This window comes from Emys orbicularis, chromosome 6 (assembly GCF_028017835.1).
Source record: "Emys orbicularis isolate rEmyOrb1 chromosome 6, rEmyOrb1.hap1, whole genome shotgun sequence".
NCBI lineage: Eukaryota > Metazoa > Chordata > Testudines > Emydidae > Emys > Emys orbicularis.
The window spans coordinates 10385794-10404920 of NC_088688.1; the positions used below are offsets into that span (position 1 = coordinate 10385794).

General features: G+C 42.2%; 1 protein-coding gene across 1 annotated transcript in view; it reads right to left on the reverse strand.

Annotated features, from left to right (window-relative positions):
* Nucleotides 1-6245: 6245 nt before the first annotated feature.
* Nucleotides 6246-19127, reverse strand: part of RIT2 (Ras like without CAAX 2) — a 195999-nt gene continuing 183117 nt past the window's right edge. The window contains exon 5 of the mRNA XM_065406611.1: nucleotides 6246-6473. Coding sequence (XP_065262683.1) covers nucleotides 6246-6473 — 228 coding nt within the window. The remainder of the gene's footprint in view (nucleotides 6474-19127) is intronic.

Genomic DNA, 19127 nt, shown 5'->3' on the forward strand with positions numbered 1-19127 from the left:
CAGGTTTATGTGGGACTCCTTTTCTTTCTTGCTCTGCTCATACTGCACTGCTACCAACATCCTTGTTGTAAAAATTGCAGCTTGTTATTCCCTCTCTCCTAATTTGGCAAGATCTCTGAAGCAGTTAGCTCTCTGTATTATGAAAACATTAAATACAGATTTTCCCCCAAATACCAAATAGGGATGATACAGAGTCACATCCTGTTAATGTGTGAATAGCAGGAAGTCTGATGCAGAAGTCAGGAGTGAGCGTCTCAGAAATTGCACATACAAGTATGAAGCAGCACTTGCCAGTTGTGTTGGTAATTGTGCCCGTTTCAACCCCCATGTTACCTATGTGCTCCATTTTTGAAAAGTATTGAACAGCAAGGACCAAAACATCTGTATCAGGTGACCTAAATACTATGGTTCCTTTGACACCAAGAGACCCAAAAGCCATATTGGCACATGCAGCATTCAGCAGTAGCCTAGTGCCAAGTACTGTAGAAATCTTGGGGTTTCTTCACCGACTCCATTGGTGATGGACTTTTGTACTTCACCATTGGAAAAGCCTCTGCAAGAAGGAGTGTTTGTGTTGGCTGTACTCCTACATTCTCAGGTGCATTCTGAACCATATATTCACAGAGCAATTTTACAAGTGACTGCTTGTTGGATGCAATGTTTAGAAAATTGGTATTTCTTCCATCTAACCTTAGATCTTGTCCAGCATTATCTTTCTGTAGTTTTCACTGCCTTTTGCAGTGCTAATGATTTGGAGAGAGCCAACAGATCATACCAGCAATTGTTACTTCTGCATGGTGCCTCCAGTTGGGAAAGGTGTGTCAAAGAAGAAAAAGTGGACTGTGCATTATCCAAACATTCCATCAGCTATACGCCCAGTACCCCACGGAGAAGGACTGCCGGTTCCTGATGCACCAGAATCATTCTCACTTGAGTCAGACGAGGAAGAGGATGAAACTTCTGGTCCTGAACCATCAATGTCACAGGACCCACATTTTCTCCCATCCTCCTCCTCTGAACCACACCTCATAAGACAAGGTGAACTGAATGACCTTGTCAGGGATTTGGAACTACCCAAGAGTAAGGCAGAGCGGTTGGGCTCCAGACTACAGCAGTGGAATCTCCTGGCAGGTGATGTTAGGGTTTCCATGTTCCGTGACCATCAAAAGGATCTTGTCCCATTCTTCTTCATGGAAGGTGATCTTGTAGCCTGCAACAACATCGATGGTGTGATGGCAGCCCTCAACATCGTTCACGATCCAGATGAGTGGAGACTCTTCATTGATTCATCGAAGACGAGTCTTAAAGCTGTTTTACTGCATAATGGCAATGTTTTGCCATCAATTCCAGTTGGTCATGCAGTCCATATGAAGGAAACCTATGACAACATGAAACAACTTTTGAGGCGCATAAACTATGACCAACATCAGTGGCAGCTTTGTGGAGATTTGAAGGTTGTTGCTCTCTTGCTTGGTCTGCAGACTGGATGCACAAAGTACTGCTGTTTTCTATGCGAATGGGATAGTCATGCAAGAGATTCCCACTACATCAAGAAAGATTGGCCACTCCAACAGTCATTGGAGCCTGGGAGGAAAAGTGTTCAGCATCCACCACTTGTTGAATCAAGGAAGATTTTGTTACCACCCTTACACATCAAGCTGGGTCTGATGAAGAACTTTGTCAAGGCCATTGACAAAACACAAGCAGCTTTCAAGTACCTCTGTGGAAAATTTCCAAGGTTAAGTGAAGCTAAGATAAAGGAAGGTGTCTTTGTTGGTCCTCAGATTCGTGAACTTCTTCGAGATGATGCATTTGACCATGCACTGCGTGGCAAGGAAAAGACAGCATGGAAAGCCTTCCAGTTAGTGGCAATACATTTTCTCGGAAACAACAAGGCAGACAACTACAGGTTGTTGGTGGAAAACCTCCTCAAGGCATACAAAAGCCTTGGTTGCAACATGTCACTAAAGATACATTTTTTTGCACTCTCATCTAGATTTTTTTCCACCGAACTGCGGAGCAGTGAGCGACGAGCATGGCGAGCGATTTCACCAGGACATTGCAACAATGGAGAAACGCTATCAGGGCAAATGGAGTCCATCAATGCTTGCAGACTATTGCTGGACAGTGACAAGAGATGCTCCATTTAATGAATACAAGAGACAAGCCAAGAACCGCCGAGTAGACACTGAATAGGACTAAACTATATACAGAATAGTTTTTTGCCTTTTGTTTCATAATAAATTTTATTTATATAACCCTTTTGCTGATTTTTAAAGTGTTACATAAAGAGGACAGGTGAAATATTATCATGTAAAGCAACCATAAACACATGAAAAGACCTAGGTTTACACTTTATGATTAAAACTCTACTATCTACACAATATACATAGACATAAAATGTAAAAACTTAAATATCTTAGAAACAGTAGCCAATCCGTTGTTTTAATTGTCATATTTGAATTCAGCACATCAAAATACATAATAAATAGCACATTTTATCTCTGAAGCAGACGACTTCTCAAAAATTGTAGACCAGTGTAACCTGTTGTAAGGACTTAATGTCTTCAGACTCAAACACCTCTTGAGTCTGTCAACATTTGCCAGACAATTGCTGGAACTATTTGAGTACCTGCTCCCTGCTGACACTACTTAACAAATGAATAAAGTTTCAGAGCACTCATGGCCTCAAATGCTAGAGTCCAGACATGTAGAGCATGGCTCAATTGCTTACCAGCAAGCATTTTCTCTGCAGTACAATTTGCATATACATCAGAATCAACAAGAGGTCTAGCAATCCTGTGTCTCCACAAAATTTCCCAATACGTGCAATAAAACAGGGTGTGAAAACCACCCAGGCAAATTACATTGGTCCCAAATTCATTTGTGAGAGTCTATTACATTTTCTGAGCAACAGCATACAGCTGCTGATCCATGCTCTGAACAGCATGCTGCTATCCTAAAGCTCCCGACATTTCCTTATGTTTCAGCATTGTAGGATAGACTGGCCATGTCAGTTGGTTTGGCATCCACAATAGGTGCATATGCAACTGCTGTGTATGTTTTCTTTGTTGCAAGATTGTGGTTGGAACCAGTCCAAAATGGAATCATCTGAGTGTGAACAGTATCAGTGTCCTTTCCTATTGGCAGGATATCACAAGCTAATAGTTTCGAAAGATACCAGGAGAAATCTTGGAAAGCATTTATATGTAGTTGACAAGAGTTTATTTTCTCAAGTACTTTTTCATGGCGAGTCAGTTCTGGACGAGTTCTAAATTTTTCAAATGCTGCACACTGCATGCTCTGATTGCCCAGGGAACGTAAGTGACTTTTCTTTCCCAAACGTCCGTGATATTTCTTGTGATCCTGGACTATCTGCAGATTGTTCTTGAAAACCCACTCTATCCTTTCCATCAATGATCTCTGGGTTGATGTATATATTATGTTCTCCTTCATGGATGAGATTTCCACCAGCATGAAATGGAACAATTCCAATTGGAACGAACATACCTCCGTGAAGTCTTCCGACTTCAGTTTTTGCAGTCCTAGTGATGAACTGCCTCAGCTCAACATAATTGAGGCAGAATCCATGAAGGTGTAGTATGTCACTTAAATTGTGAAATCCAAACTCATGGTGTAACTGTGCAGCAAGGCTTATGTGCAAAAGTATGATAATTTTGGAACTGTTAAATACTATGCTCTCCAAAATTGACAGTTACCTTCTTTGAATGTCTTCTGAGGATGATATTAATTGCTGTCTCTTTATCTATTAACCAAAGGACAAATCCCTGCACCAACTGGGGCACAAAAGAAGCAGACCTCTGTTAACTGCAATCACCTGGTTTTGGATAATATTCAGAGGTTTTATTTTAGTTAATTTCAGACAGAAGGATTGAAGTGGCATTATACAAAACCACTTGTGCATTGGAAAGCTGTTCACCAGGGTTACTTGCCAGAAGAACATCCACAAGACATTTGGATGACTTAAGTTCCTGCTTCAGATTACTAGCATCCTGGATAGCATCAGCTAATGTTATTGTGCTGCATAGAACAATGGTAGATTTGCCTAGTCCATGCTGTTCATGGAATGAAATTGCAGAAGCATGGTGTTTTTCTAATCTTGGCTGTAATTTGCTTCTGGAGTAGCTTGCAGTTTCTACATCTGAGGGAAATAGGGCTTTATAACTTTGTAGCAGCTTGAACAGCCTTCTTGTTATACATAAGATCATTATCTCTAGTCTCGCTTCAAACAGCTGATACAATGTGATGTCATAAGGTGACTGTATTGTTGCAGTGTAAATAGGTGGTTTTGCTTTAAGGTTTGTTTTACTGAAGTAGGAAGAGTGGCATGTTGAGTGATAAACTCCATTCATAGCAATCAAGTCTTCCACAGATATTCTGCACAACATGTCATCATCTTCTTTGAAGTGCTGCCTTTGCTAGATTAGCTGCCCTCTCAAATGTTTCCATTTTATGAAGTTTCTTATCTTTCTTGTGTGTTTTTCTCAAGCAAACAACACAACTGGGCAAAGCAGTGGCGGCTGTACTAGCTCTGGTGGCGGTGGAAGCAGGGGAACATGATGCTCTCTGATCAGATTCAGAGTCTGTTTTCTTTCCTGGGTTCAACACAACTCTGACGTGCCAAATTTAACTTGCTTGCGTATTTCTGAAAGCAACCCCTGTGATAGAGTATTGGTGGCACATCATCTAAAATAAGGAATTAATCCAGTAGCTGCCAATACCATTCATCTCGCCTGCCTTCTGCTGCCAGCATCACCGAATTCTGTCCAGCACTGGCGGCTTTTGACAGTTTTGCATTCTTTTGATTTTTCTTGGCAAATAACACATTTGAAAAAGTTTGTGGGATCTTTTTTTTAAGGGGCTTGTATCCTCCAAGTCTTCACATACTGTAACTTCCCTGTAGAGGTAACATTCTCAAAGTATATTCTTAGCATTACCACCCCCACTAACATAATTTTTCATTTTGTACAAATATACAGATTTGTGCTACGTTATATATAAACTAGATCTATATATTAATATCAAAATTGCCATTTTTGCTGATTGAGAACTTTGATTGAAACCCAGTATGAAGCAGTGTATTGTCATCTCTAATATTAATACCAGCCTGTGCATAAGTGTCATTGAATTAAAAAGCTAGTTTCTAGAATATTTCAAAGGCTAGTACTGCACACATAGACAAATACAAATTAAAACCTTCTACCGGGCAGACTAGATGCTACTCGGTATGTACAAAAGCTTACAAATGGAGAAGCATTATATTAAGAATTCACATACATTTCTATCTACCCACTAGGCGGGACGAATTATGGGCATGCAATCTACTGCTACTGGTGCACAACCTTCTGTGGGAGATTGATCAGGTCGCAAATTTCAACTGAAAATATTGACAACTATTATAATCACTTATGAGTTACTTTGACAATTAAGAATCTGTGATGTGAAAACATTTCATGTTCGTTTATTGCAAAATGTTGATATTCAGCATTTTTGCCACATGCTGAACAACTTAATCATGCTAAAAAAAAATACTGGTCCATGGAAAACCAATAAAAACATTTTAATAGATTGTTGTTTGGTAGCTTTGAGCAATGAACCCCACATTAAGGTGTTGAAATTAACATAAACAGTAAAAACTGTAGTTATAGTCAGGTTGCAATGTTTCAGGAACTATGCACAACATGACACTTTTTCATTTGGGGTACCATTATTTCACCATGCCTACCAGCTTACAGCACCATGTGAAAGCTCCACATCATAATTCATCCAAACATACATAAAATAAGCTTTCAAATGATATATGATTTGGGTGTGTGTATAGTGGGTACATTAATGGCCCTTTTTGGAGAATTGCTCCATACCTAAAATACTCTTTCCTACCCTTGATGACCTTGAATACCCCTTGCTGGGGGATCATGCAGGGAAAGGTACACTGTTCACTCCACTGCCTCTGTACCTTACACAAGAGGGCCTACTGTGCCAAGAGTGAGGGGAAGGGTAACTGACTTCTATGTGGCTCCTTCTGCATTGGCTATGTTGGGATAAAGGGGCCACCAGGCAACCACAGATTGGGCCTCATAGAAGTTATTCCTGCATAAGGACTGAATGAAAGCAGAGAAAGGACTCCAGAACTGGGTCCTGAAGATGCTGTGTAAATGCTGCCTTAGGAATTGCTACAGATGACTTTGATCAGCTCCCTAAAGGTGGCCCACTGGAAAGTGCCATCAAGTTGTGCTTTCCCTTTTCTTCTTCAAAGATCCTTTCAGCATCTGCCACAGACTGTCCTTCCTCTTCATCTTCTTCTCTGTCAGGGGCAGCGAGGACTCTTTTCTGCGGATTTCCCGCACCAGTCCATGAAAGACGTCATCAATGTAGAAGCGCAGAGCAGCTGAGGTCTCAAAGAAGGAGCACGAATACTCTCTTGCCAAGCTCATGCCTTCTTCAGTCGAGACCTACGGGGAAAAAAAAAAGGCCATTGACAACAACAGATTAATAAAGTTTGAGGCCAGAAGGGAGCGTTAGATCATCTAGTCTGACCTGTGTATCACAGGAGTGTGACACCCTGGCACCCCTTATTCACTACTGTCATATTATTAGGATGTGTTTTGTGCAAAGTATGCCTTGTGAGGTATCATTCTAAGAGTCTTGATCTGCTAGACATTAATATCTTGTTGGATTGCATGTGTTATCGTTGTATGTGAATTTATGAAGTTTGGCTAGGTATGTGTTACTGAAACATGTTGTGAGGTTGAAAACACCCAAAAGCCGCCTTTCAGATACAACAGTAACAAGGCCAAACAATGTTAATCGCTTATTGAGGAAATGTACACAAGCACAAGAATTGCCCCAGGAACTGTGTACAATAAAACCTCCCAGAGAGAGCACTACACAATGGGGACTGTTTGACCCAGGTCACAGCAAAAGAGCTTTCCAGCAAGTGGGAAGAAGATATAAAAGGGGGAAATGACATCATGATGGTACTTCACTCTCCCTACAACAACACACCTGAAAACAACTGAGGAACAAAGACTGAACTGGGTCAAGTGATGGTCTCAGGCTAAAGGGATTTCTAGCCTTTGTATGAAAACCTGGGAAACCCAAGCTGCAAAGCAAAGGCAGCTTGTGCCTTAAGAATCTGCCAGCCTGTTTATCACTCAGGGTGAGAATTTGCTAATTCATATCCTAGCCTAATATGTTAGTCTCAGTTTGAGGTTTTGTTTATTTACTAGGTAATCTGCTTTGATCTGTTTGCTATCACTTATAATCATTTAAAATATATTTTTTGTAATTAATAATTTTATTTTATGTTTTAATCCAAACCAGTGTGTGTTTGACTAAGGTTCTGGGAAAAGTCTCAGTTTGGTTACCACAAGTGTGCATGGTCCTCTTTACATTGAGGGAGAGGTGGACTGGGTATTAAACCCATCTACTGGCCAGCATTAACCAGGGCAGGACAGTACTGCTCTGGGGTCCTAGGCTGGGAGGCTGCAGCTGGGTGTGTCCCTACCTGTGTAAAAGCTTGAAGGGCTTTGCAGCGTGTCACAGCAGCACAGTGTGAGAGGGAGCCCAGACTGGTGGGTCACAGGGCTCAGTGGTACCCCAGTTCCAGGTGGAACCCATCACAAGGAGCTCCACCCTGAGGTGGATATAAACCACCAATCTTTTGGTTAATAGCCAAACATACTAACAGTTTGTGCCACAGAGACTAAGATGTGTCAGAGACTGTCCACAAGCTGTCTGAATATAAGTATTCTATATGTCTCTGGCCTCCATCACCACAGTATCTAAGCAACTTGCAACACCCCGGAAAGGCAGGGAAATACTTTTATCCTCATTTCACATGGGAAACGGAGGCACAGAGAGATAAAAGAATGTACCCAAGATCACCCAGGAAATCTGCAGAAGGGCAGGGATGTGGACCTAAGCCCCAGACCAGCATGCAAACCTGTGTTGAGTACTAAGCTGGAAGGGTAAACCTTCAGAATTGAATTCAAATTCAAGGCCAGGAGTCCCCATTTTTATATTTATTTGTATTTAGATATAAGGATTTATTCAAATAAGTTTAAAACCATGATACTAAGATGAGGGCTGTGTGAGACCCCTATCAATATCCAACTAAATCCTAGGTTGTGAGAAATACCAATTTCCTTTGAGTACCTCAGGGCTAAGCCATTTTTTCTTCAGCCCAGCCACATTGAGCCAGTGTTCCAGTCACATTTATTAGAGATATAATCTAATGCTTCAGGGAATAAGCAAACCACTTACTGGCTAGCGTTAGAAGGAAACTTTCTTTATGAATAGGTTATTTCATCATTTTCCTATCTTGGGCTTTTTGCACCTTCCTCTGAAGCATTTGGTGCGGATCACTGTCAGAAACAGGACTCTGGACTAGATGGACCATTAGACTGATTCAGCCTGGAAACTAGTGTGTAGCTATCACATCCATGCATATACTTTTTTTGGACAGTTGCAGACTTTCATATTCATCCATAGAGTTTAAGGCCAGAAAGGGCCAACAGATCATCTAATCAGACCCCCGACATAAAACAGGCCATAACATTTTACCCAGATACCCCTGTGTTCAGCCCAGTAATTTGAAACATTAGCAGGATTATACATTACTTTAATCTTAAAGTGATTACAAATATTGTAAAGGTAGGTAAGTAGGTTGTATGCTACCCTAAATGATACTCAATGACACCAAGAAAGAGTGTTATCACTTTAAGATTGCTATAATTGCCCACCTTCTGCAAAAGGAGATGGCAGCAATATGCTCCTTGCTTTTCTCAGGGCAGCTGTGTAAGCAAAATGCATGATTCCATATGTCTAATGGGCACCACTGAGAAATTGATTGTGTGAATAGAAGACTCTTATGGCCTATTTTGTACTTTTTAATCATTCTCTCATTGTTCCTTGTTCTTCTGGAGGAGGAATTCACTTTTTTTAAAGGCTCTGCAATTCTGAGCAAACCCATAAACAGAGCTGTAATTTTATTGAAGTTTTTATCTATTACATAAAATAATAATCTTTAAAACCCCTAAAACAATGATGTGAAAAGAATGTTAAGGTTTCAAAGTCAAGCATTCAACCTTGGAAAATGTCTAGTCCATTCCCCTCCACTCTTCTGTCCCTGCCCCCATCTCCTTCATAGTCTTTCTGTGCCCTCCTCCTAGCTTCCCTCATACTTCCTTCTGCCTGGGGTCCATTGAGAGCACAGGAGAGACTGGGGATTGGTCCTGCTTTGAGCAGGGGGTTGGACTAGATGACCTCCTGAGGTCCCTTCCAACCCTGATATTCTATGATTCTATGAGAGAGTCTCTCTTCTCTCAGTTCTGCTGCCTGACACAACAGAAGCTCCCACCAGACAAAAGGAACAATGGCAGGAAAAGACCTCCTTAGCCAGAGAATGGAGCATGCTTAGTAATCTCTGTGGGGGTGGTGCATGCTCAGTATAGTTAGCATGGAGCTCAGTAAGGGTGGCATATACTCAGTACAGACAGATTGTTTGGAGAATTTTGCTGGAGGTCTCTAATAAACTCAGTGCAGAGAGTTTCACTGGTTTATAACTTGCACAAATTTGATTGGATTTTCAGAGAGATAGCAAAAGACAGCTCTTTGACTCCAGCATGACCCCCCTACCAAATTTCATGTCCCTGCTTCAAAGCATGGAGGTGCTAAAGCTTCACAACAAATGGTTAAAAATTTTCAAAATTGGCAACATGTGGCATTTCCCCCTTATCTCGTACTCGGGCACTGCTTTGAACTGTTTTTATTGAAACTTCCCAAGTCTGAGGCAGACTCCCAACCTGGTAAACTTCAGCCCAGTTGGCAAAGTTAGAAGTCACTGAAAACAGGGTCTTCAAATGGAAAGTCTGAGCATAACTCTAGAATATCTATATAGTAAATTAATTTATAGTTATCTGATTGCTAATGAAATTTTAAACTCCCAGCAATGTGCAGAGGAAAAGTGCAAGATTTTTTTTTTCCAAATAATAAATCAGTCATGGGATTGGATGGTTCCAAAGATTAGTAATGGGGTATAAAGCGCTGAATAAAGGCACTGGGGCTCTACATAACTGCAACGGTCAGCCCCGTGTGCATCTAATTTCAGGGTAGTGACTCCATTGTGAGATCAAATCCAGCCCAGGTCAGTACTAACCAAAGGTTTGTTAACATCTCACGGTTGCCTGGAGGCCCATATCATGGGAGTAGGGGAATCCTAGAATGTAGATCTGGAATTTACTGGAGGCAGCCCTGATCCCTTGGGAACGGAGAAAATTGCAGAATATGTTCCCTGGGAGATGGAGCTTGTAACTCCTCTAGGGAGGGTACACTGTTTGGTTGATGAACTTGTTATGATTTGCCAGAGAAAAGTCCTGATCATACTGGAGAAAGTATGGGTGGAGGCTTGTGCCGGAGCTGATTTATAGATTTACAGATTTATAGATTCCAAAGCCAGAAGGGACAACTGTGATCATCTAGTCTGACTTCCTGTACAATCCGTCGACCTTTCCCAAATTCATTCCTAGAGCATATAAAAAACATCCAATCTTAGTTTAAAAAAAAGGTCAGTAATGGAGAATTCACCACAATTCTTGCTTAATTGTTCCAATGTTTAATCACTCTCACTGTTAAAAATGTACACCTTATTTCTGTCTGAATTTGTTTAGCTTCAACTTCCAGCCATTGGCTCTTGATAATCTGAAAAATTCATTTTTCTGTGCTAGATTAAAGAGTCCATTATTAAATATTTGTTCCCCATGTAGGTACTTCTAGACTGTAATCAAGTTGCCCCTTATCTTTCTGTTTGTAAAGCTAAATAGATTGAGCTCTTTCAGTCTATCACTGTAAGGCGAGTTTTTTAATCCTTTACTCATTCTCGTGGCTTTTCTCTGAATTCTCTCCAATTTATCAACATCCGTCTTGAATTGTGGACACTAGAACTGGACACTCCAGCAGCAGTCACACCAGTTCCCAATACAGAAGTCAAATAACCTCTCTTCTCCTACTTGAGATTCTCCTGTTTATGCATCCAAGGATTGCATTAGCCCTTTTGGCCACACCATCGCACTGGGCGCTCGTGTTTAGTTCATTATCCACCATGATTCTTAAATCTTTTTCAGAGTTACTGCTTCCCAGAGTCCCCCATCATGTAAGTATGGCCTACTTTCTTTGTTCCTAGATGTATACATTTACAGTTAGCTGAACTAAAACACATATTGTTTTGCTTGATCCCTGCTTACCAAGAAATCTAGATCATTCTGTATTAGTGACCTGTCCTCCTCTTCATTATTTACTAGTCTCCCAACTTTTGTGTTATCTACAAACTTTGTCAGCAATGACTTTATATTTTCTCCCAGATTATTGATAAAAATGTTAACTAGCATAGGACTAAGAACGGATCTCGGTGGGATCCCACGAGAAACACACCCGCCTGATGATGAGTACCCATTTGCAATTACATGTTGAAACCTATCAGTTAAACAGCTTGTAATCCATTCAGGTGTGCTATCTTAATTGTATATCATTCTAGGTTTTTTTTTTTTTTTAATCAAAATGTCATGAAGTACCAAGTCAAATGCCTGACAGAAATCTAAAGACATGTCTACACTGCAATTAGAAATCCGTGTCGGGCCCATGCCAGCTTACTCAGGCTCATGGGGCTCAATATGTGTAATTGGGTGTAGACATTCGGGCTCAGGCTGGGACCGTTCCACCTTTCAGGATCCAAGAACCTGGGCTCCACTCCTAGCCCAAATGTCTACACTGCAATTAAACAGCCTCTTAGCCCAAGCTCTGTGAGCCCAAGTCAGCTGGCATGGGCCAGCCATGGGTTTATACTTGCAGTGTAGACATACCCCAATTATATTACCTCCACTATTCCCTTTATCAACCAAACTTGTGATCTCATAAAAAAAAATCAAGTTAGTTTGACAGATCTATTTTCCATAAATCCACGCTGATTGGCATTAATTATATTATCCTCCTTTAATTCTTTATTAATCAAATCCCAAATCAGCCACTCTGTTATCTTGCCTGGGATCGATGTCAGACTGACAGGCCTATAATTACCTGGGTTATCCTGTTCACTCTTTTTCAATACTGGCACACTGGAGCCTGGAGGACTATGTGTGGGACACTGGATAGAAGGAGGGAGTTACGGTGAAGGGCTGTTGAAGGCTCCATGGGCCTGATCCAAATTCCATTTGGGTGAAGTATGTACAAGTGTTTCTATTGATTTAAACCGGGATTGAATCAGGCCCTATGGAAATAGCCATAGAGCTGGACGGGACAGCGAGCTCGGGCAGCTGAAAAGCAGAACTCAACTGAAGAGAGAGGTGGAGGGGTAGGCTGTAGAGGATGGGGTCAGGGAGCTGAGCTTGCCACTGACTCACCAGTCACATTAGCAAAGAATGTGGCCCATTTGGGTGTATGGGTACATAGCTGCTGGTGGGGTCTATGGAGAGGTGCGATCTCCTAAAGTAAAGGGAGCTAAGCTGAACTTGGGGAATGTTTGCGTGGCATGACCTCACAATGAAAAGAAATATTTCCTGGCTCCAAACAGCATTTTACAGCATTAAAATTCTGTTTGTGGCTTTTGCAAGCCTCCCTCGGAAAATTACAAGTGAGATTAAATGGATTGCTGACAGCATGCGGAGGCAGTGATGGATGAGCTGCCATGTTAATGACAGCCAGCTCCATATTAAGGTCAAGTCCTGCACAACCGAAAGGACAGCATGAAATGCCAAGCTTGGGTGCAGATGGGGAGGCACTGGCAATCTCCAGGCTGCACCAGATGAAGAACACCAAAGCATTTGTACTTTGGGATGGAGGGATGAAGAAACAAAATGGATCAATTTTCTACGCATGCCCTTAGGTTGTCAATACAGAGAAAATCTCCTTCAGGATCAGTCTGTGCTGTGTTTAACCTTTTCATCTTTGTCAGAACAGCCGCAGCAGCAGCTCAAAGGGTGTTTCATGCAGAGAGTTAGCATTAGCAAAGGCAGCTAAATCAGCGTGGTAAGGCTGGTGTTGGTCTCCATACTAGAAAGCAATATCTCTCCCCTCACACACCTCACACCTGCAGTGGTGACAATCAGCACCCTCTGCCTAAGTCATTAGGAGCTCCGGGTTGCCATGGAGAAATTGTGTAGGCCACAGGTGAAACGATAATAGTTACAAGGATTCTCCGAAACATTTGTTTCGGAGAATCAAATTTGTTTCATGAGTTCCATCCAAGGTGCCCTCATTAGCTTTTCAATGGGAAAAACAGTGGCAACTACAGACTTAAAAGCTTCATTTAGTCTCAGTCTAGAGTGGTTGCTACAAGATGTAATGGGCTTTGATGGCAAAACTAAGGAAGAAGGGAAGGCAGGCTGTTCAACTCCGTTCCAAAAGCCTTATCCAAAACCAATTGAACCCAATAGAAAAAAATTCTATTGGCTTTGGATCAGGCTCTAAAAGGATGGTATTTTGACAGAAACAAATTATCCTCACTGTAAAATACTGTCTAGTGACAGCCAGAATGGAATTATTCAGGGAAGTACGTGCAGGTTTGGCTCTGAAGCTGCACTGCTCTTCTCTGAATTCCATTCTCCACTACGTCCGAGACAGTGATGACTACATGGAGCTGGCTGCTGCTCCCTAATACCCAGCCACTCAGTGTTGGCAGAAGTTAGAGCAGCAGGTGCATGACTCTAACTTGGGCCACTGGCGTAAGTGCTGCAGTTTAAACCGGAAGGGGATCAGGCCTAGTGGAGTTCAAGCTGACTTACACCTATATGCCCTGTATCCTGACCCCTCCTTTCCCTTTGTAGCGGGGTAAACACCCGCTCCTGCCCTGAAGGGCTTAAAACAGCCCTGGGAGAAGGCTGTTGCAGGGGGAAGCAGCTAGTAGGCTGATTGGGGAAGTAGCTGCAGCTGGGCCACGCCCCAGTCAGGCCAGCAGGCCCTATAAAGGCTGGGAGCCAGGAGCAAGAACTCAGTCTCTCTCTATGTTCAGAGAGAGAAGGGCCTGGCTGCAGGGAGCTTAACCAGACACCTAGATTGGGAGCTGGGCCTAGGAAAGCCCCAGGCTGCAGGCCTGGCAAAGCCTAATAGGCGTAGGGTTGCAGGGGGCAGCCCATGGGTAGGCAGAGGCAGCAGGTCCGAACCCCTTTGCCTGTGATGAGTGGCTGATACTGCAGTCTGCCCTAGTGAATGGGGCTAGATGGAGACTGGGCAGTAGCCAAGACTGAGGTGAAGTGGGGTAGTGGGTGGGGGTTCCCCAGGGAGGGGAGACCCTAAAGACTGAGGGGTTCCTGCTAGGGGGCCGCACCCCAGGTACAAGGGCACCGGGGTCCTGGGAGGGACACGGGGCCACAAGTAAGGCGGATCACCAGCCTGCAGGGGGCGCTCCGGATGCTGGAAGAGCTAATTCCCAGAACTAACCAGCAGGAGGCGCCGCAAGGATGAGTCCGCTCCTCTACACCCTTATACAAAGGTTATGGCAATGGCACAGTGTTATAGGAGGCTTTACACTGGCAGTGATTTGTCCTGCGCAGGTGGAAGTTTCCAGGGGGAATCTCTGGTTGGTTTAAGAATCCAGCCCACTGTGTTCATCGGTTAAATGATATTGCTCACTTTATGCTTGTATACCATTGTGATCGTTGTGGTATAAGATAGGTAAAACTAGACTGGAGAGGCAAATCAATCAAGGTTTCTTTCTAAATACAAGCAGCACTGACATTATTTACCTACAAATTATTTATGTCCTGGAAGATTAAAAAAAGATTTTAACTCCCTCCCCACCACCACCACCATCATTCTCCAGCCATTTACATTTTTAACTATTTCATCATTGCCACTGAGCACTGACATCCCTCACTACAATGGGAAAACCAAGATCAAAAGGAAATCAGTTCAAACTGGAAGACATGGCCTACTTTCTGCCCCATCACTAAATGAGCAACATGGGGATAATTTGCACACACGGCACAAGTGCAAGTGCAGAATTTCAAGTCACTGACATTACTCTTAAAGCCATTTGGAAGTCTTCAGAGGTAATCAGTTGAGCAAACCTCACTCGCACTTCATTGCAAGCAATTCTGTGGGCTCAGTTTTGCTGGCTTTCTAGATTACAAGGCGCGATGAGATAAAGGCTGCCACACAATTAATCATTTTGGGGAGTGCATTACAACTCGTTTCATTGCTCGCTTTCCCCAGACTTACACAAAAGCTGATGTCACATAAGAAGACTGCCCCATTTGTTCCTTTTTTCTGGATGCTAAGTTTGCTGTTTGCATGCTTTAGGAGTGTTCGTGATTAGAATGTGACCTTGTTCCAGTTGCTATAAATAGTGTGTAATAAATATGCAGGGTCTGATTCTGATCTCATTTACTCTGGTATAAATCAAAAGTAACTCTGCTGAAGTCAGTAGGATTGCACTGGTAGGGCCTGATTTATATCACCCTACCACCTTTTTCACCCAGCTAGGCTGTAGGGCAGGTGTTAAGCCCACACAGGCTTTACCAATGGCATAGGAGACATGTATACCAGGAGTAGAGACAGCTCTGTGCTATCTCTATAGGAACCCCCAGTGCAATGGAAATTTCAAGTCAGGCAGGAGGCATGATGGAGGTGGGCAAGGGAAGGAGACATATCAAGACCAGGACGAGGTATGGTCAATGTGATCAATGTGCAGGAATTCTGTGCCACCGGCAGGTGTGCAAGCTAGCACAGCTATCAATGCCATCCTGGCGTATGCCATGGGCTACCCCAACCCCTGAATAATGAAGGGTTCAAGATGCCTCCACTGTGCCCCTATAAGAGCCCAAGGATAAATGAGGCCCAGAAACACTGCAGCAGGAGGCAGAAAGAAATACACTTCCAACAGAAGAAGGACACAACAGAGAAATAACCATGAAGTTGGAGGTGCAATCAGCCTCAGCTTGCAGGGCTCACACAATTCTCTCATGCTCATCCCCACTGTGGTCCTCTCCACTGCTCAGACACCACTAGCCACTGTACAAAAAGAGTCCTCCCCTCCCAGCTATTTTAATTTGTGTTATGAGCTAGCATTGTTTTAAATAAAGAGACATAGATGGTTTTGAGTGACATGAAATACACAAAGTGCCCAGACCTATTGTTAGAACTTGGCAATAATCACTACTCCTTCATTATTGCATACATATAGTGATAATTAAATGGGCCTGGTGTTTTATGTAAAGCCAGCTATGGAAACAAGGAAGTACCTGCAGGTTTGGTTCTGAAGCTGTACTTCACTTCTCTGAACTGTATTCCTCTGGCTTTATCTTGTCAACGGCAGAATTGATGGGTAAGTTTAAGGCAACATTATACCAGGATGTAAATTTGGAAAGATGGAGTTGGGACTTGACAAAATAGGATACTCAAAACCATACTATTTCACATCTTCCATGGGCAGCTCTGTTTCTAATATGAAGAGAATCTGAGGGCTGTTAAATCTTCAGTATCAATCTTCAAGAAGAATGATTAAGGGTCAATTGCTCAAAGTGTTTTCACAGATCTCACAATTTTCTAAATCATCAATAATCATTAAAGGTGCACTGATTGCAAAGCCTAGCAGAATGTATTGTCGGGCAGAAGGGGGCAGAAAAAAAATAAGACATTTATTTAAAGATACTTATTAGAAGTAGGATCCCTCTAGTTGTATGAAAATAACTTCAAAGATTAATTTGGTTTTTAGTACTTAAAACCCAAGGAATTTGTTTAAATTTTCTTCTGAGCAACAACAAAGTTTTGTTAATTTTTATCATCTGCTGCCAACAGATGGTTACAAAAAAGATTAGCATGTAAAATGAAGGCTGTGAATATTGTTTATTTAGTCACGATCAGGAAAAATAAAAAACAAAAGAAACCAAAAAACCTCCCAAAGGAGTCAAATTCTGATTCCTGCTAAGGCACTTTTGCACTGCTTTGGTGGCACAAAGCAACTTTAAAGCCAGTTTAACCAATCCCCTTTATTCTTACCTATCTAAACTTTCAAATTCATAATCATAATTATAATTATGTGTTTCGTATTTGTATTGCAGGACAATGGCCCTGAGTGTGCTAGCCAATGTGCAAACCTTTGCAAAGATATGATCTAACCCAATCAAATCTCTCCCTAATTAATATTATGTTATCACTACTGGGAAGGCAGGACTAATATGATAGATACCCAAAGAGGAAGAGGGTGATGTATGCATGGAGAACCAGATTGCAGAGGAGGAAGAGGGGGTAACAGGAACCGTGTGTGTGTGTGTGTGTGTGTGAGAGAGAGAGAGAGAGAGAGAGAGAAGGGGATCTGTAGATGTAATGGAAAATTTGATTGACTGGCACGCCACAAGTCCAGAACTAAAATAATCTCTAGTGCTGGAGTAAGTTCTCTGAGGCCCATATTCAACAAAATACTTAATACATGTCTCGCTTTAAGCATGTGAATAGTCCTATTGATTTCCCTGGGACTACTCATGTGCTTAAAATTGTGTACATGCTTAAGTACCTTGCTGAATTAGGACATTAAACGTTAGGCTGGACATGTCATGATAAATTCTGTTCAAAATGCAACAAACAGCATTGTGTGTCACCGAAATTGCCTGCTGCTTCATCCACGGCATGAAGTGTGATGCGTATATACCATTCTTTATAGTATTCATAGCTAAGAGCCATTGAAGGCTTGACTTCCAAACAAACAGAGAATATTTTGCTATGCCTCAGCCATGAAAGGGAAAGCACTACAAAACTCTCCCTTTCCCCCTCCACCTTCTTCACATGCTGATCATTTGTTGGGATTCTATCTATTCTGCTGAAGTGGGTATTCTATACAGGGGAGACAGGGAGAGAATTTACAATGGATTTATATAGAACTGGAGTGCAATGGAATAGCCTTTTTTTCAGAAATAGTTTGCTAGAGTAAGAAAGCATTGCAAATATATGAGGTATCAAACTGCCATTATGCACAGGGTACAGAACACATGTTCCAGCTTTCAATTTATTACTTGGGCTGCTTTTCAAAGAGAGAATTATTTGCTACAAGTGATGGGGGAGGGTAATTCAGGGAGTAAACTGTGGTGTTTTTTTTTTTTCTGGAATGTGTAATTTAATTTTGAGGTTTTATTAATCTCTGAGTTTATTGGGAGGGTAAGTCAGATCCTCTCATTAAGTAGAACACTTGAGTGGTATCTTCATTAAACTAATGCCATTGATCTTCCCCAATGATGGTACCAGTTAAGGCAAAATGTCACACTTCGGCAGGATAAGAATTGACAGAAGAAGATTAACGGGAGTTTCACTAATGTCTTCCCTTCTTATTTCCTTTCTTACAGGCTAGGAAAAGAAAGGACTAGAGAAGGCAAGGAAAGGATCTTTTCTTAGGCCAGGTTTACACTATAAACGTACATCAGTATATGATTTAGTTGGGAATTGGTCCTGCTTTGAGCAGGGGGTTGGACTAGATGACCTCCTGAGGTCCCTTCCAACCCTGATATTCTATGATTCTATGATTCTATGAACTACGTCGCTCATGGGTGTGAAAAATCCATGCCTGTGAGTGACATAGGCGCTGGAACTAGAGGTACAGGGGGTGCTTCAGCGCCCCCTGGCTTGAAGTGGTTTCCATCATCTACAGGGTTTATAGTTTGGTTCAATGGCTCTCAGCACCTCCGCTATACAAATTGTTCCAGGACTCCTGATGAGCGATGCAGATATACTGACCTAACTCCTGGTGTAGACAGCGCTGTGTTGATGGGAAGGCCTCCCCCACTGACATAGCTACCGTCTCTTATGGAGGTGAATTAATGATGATGACTGGAGAAGCTCTCCTGTCGGTGTAGCAGGACATTCACTGAAGTGCGATAGCAGAAACACTGAAGCATTTTAAGTGTTGATCTGCCCCGAGACACAGGGACATAGAAGCATAGATAGTCCCATGGCGAACATACCATAAAATGGGCTTGGGAGTCGTCATATGAGCCTCCTCTTAGTCCCATTCATGGTCCTAGGAGAATACAATCTGCTTTTGTGGCAATGTTTGCAATATAAAACTGCAGTTGATTCAGCCAGTGCTTAGAAATGTGTGTTCCTAGAGAGGCAATTAAAAAATCATG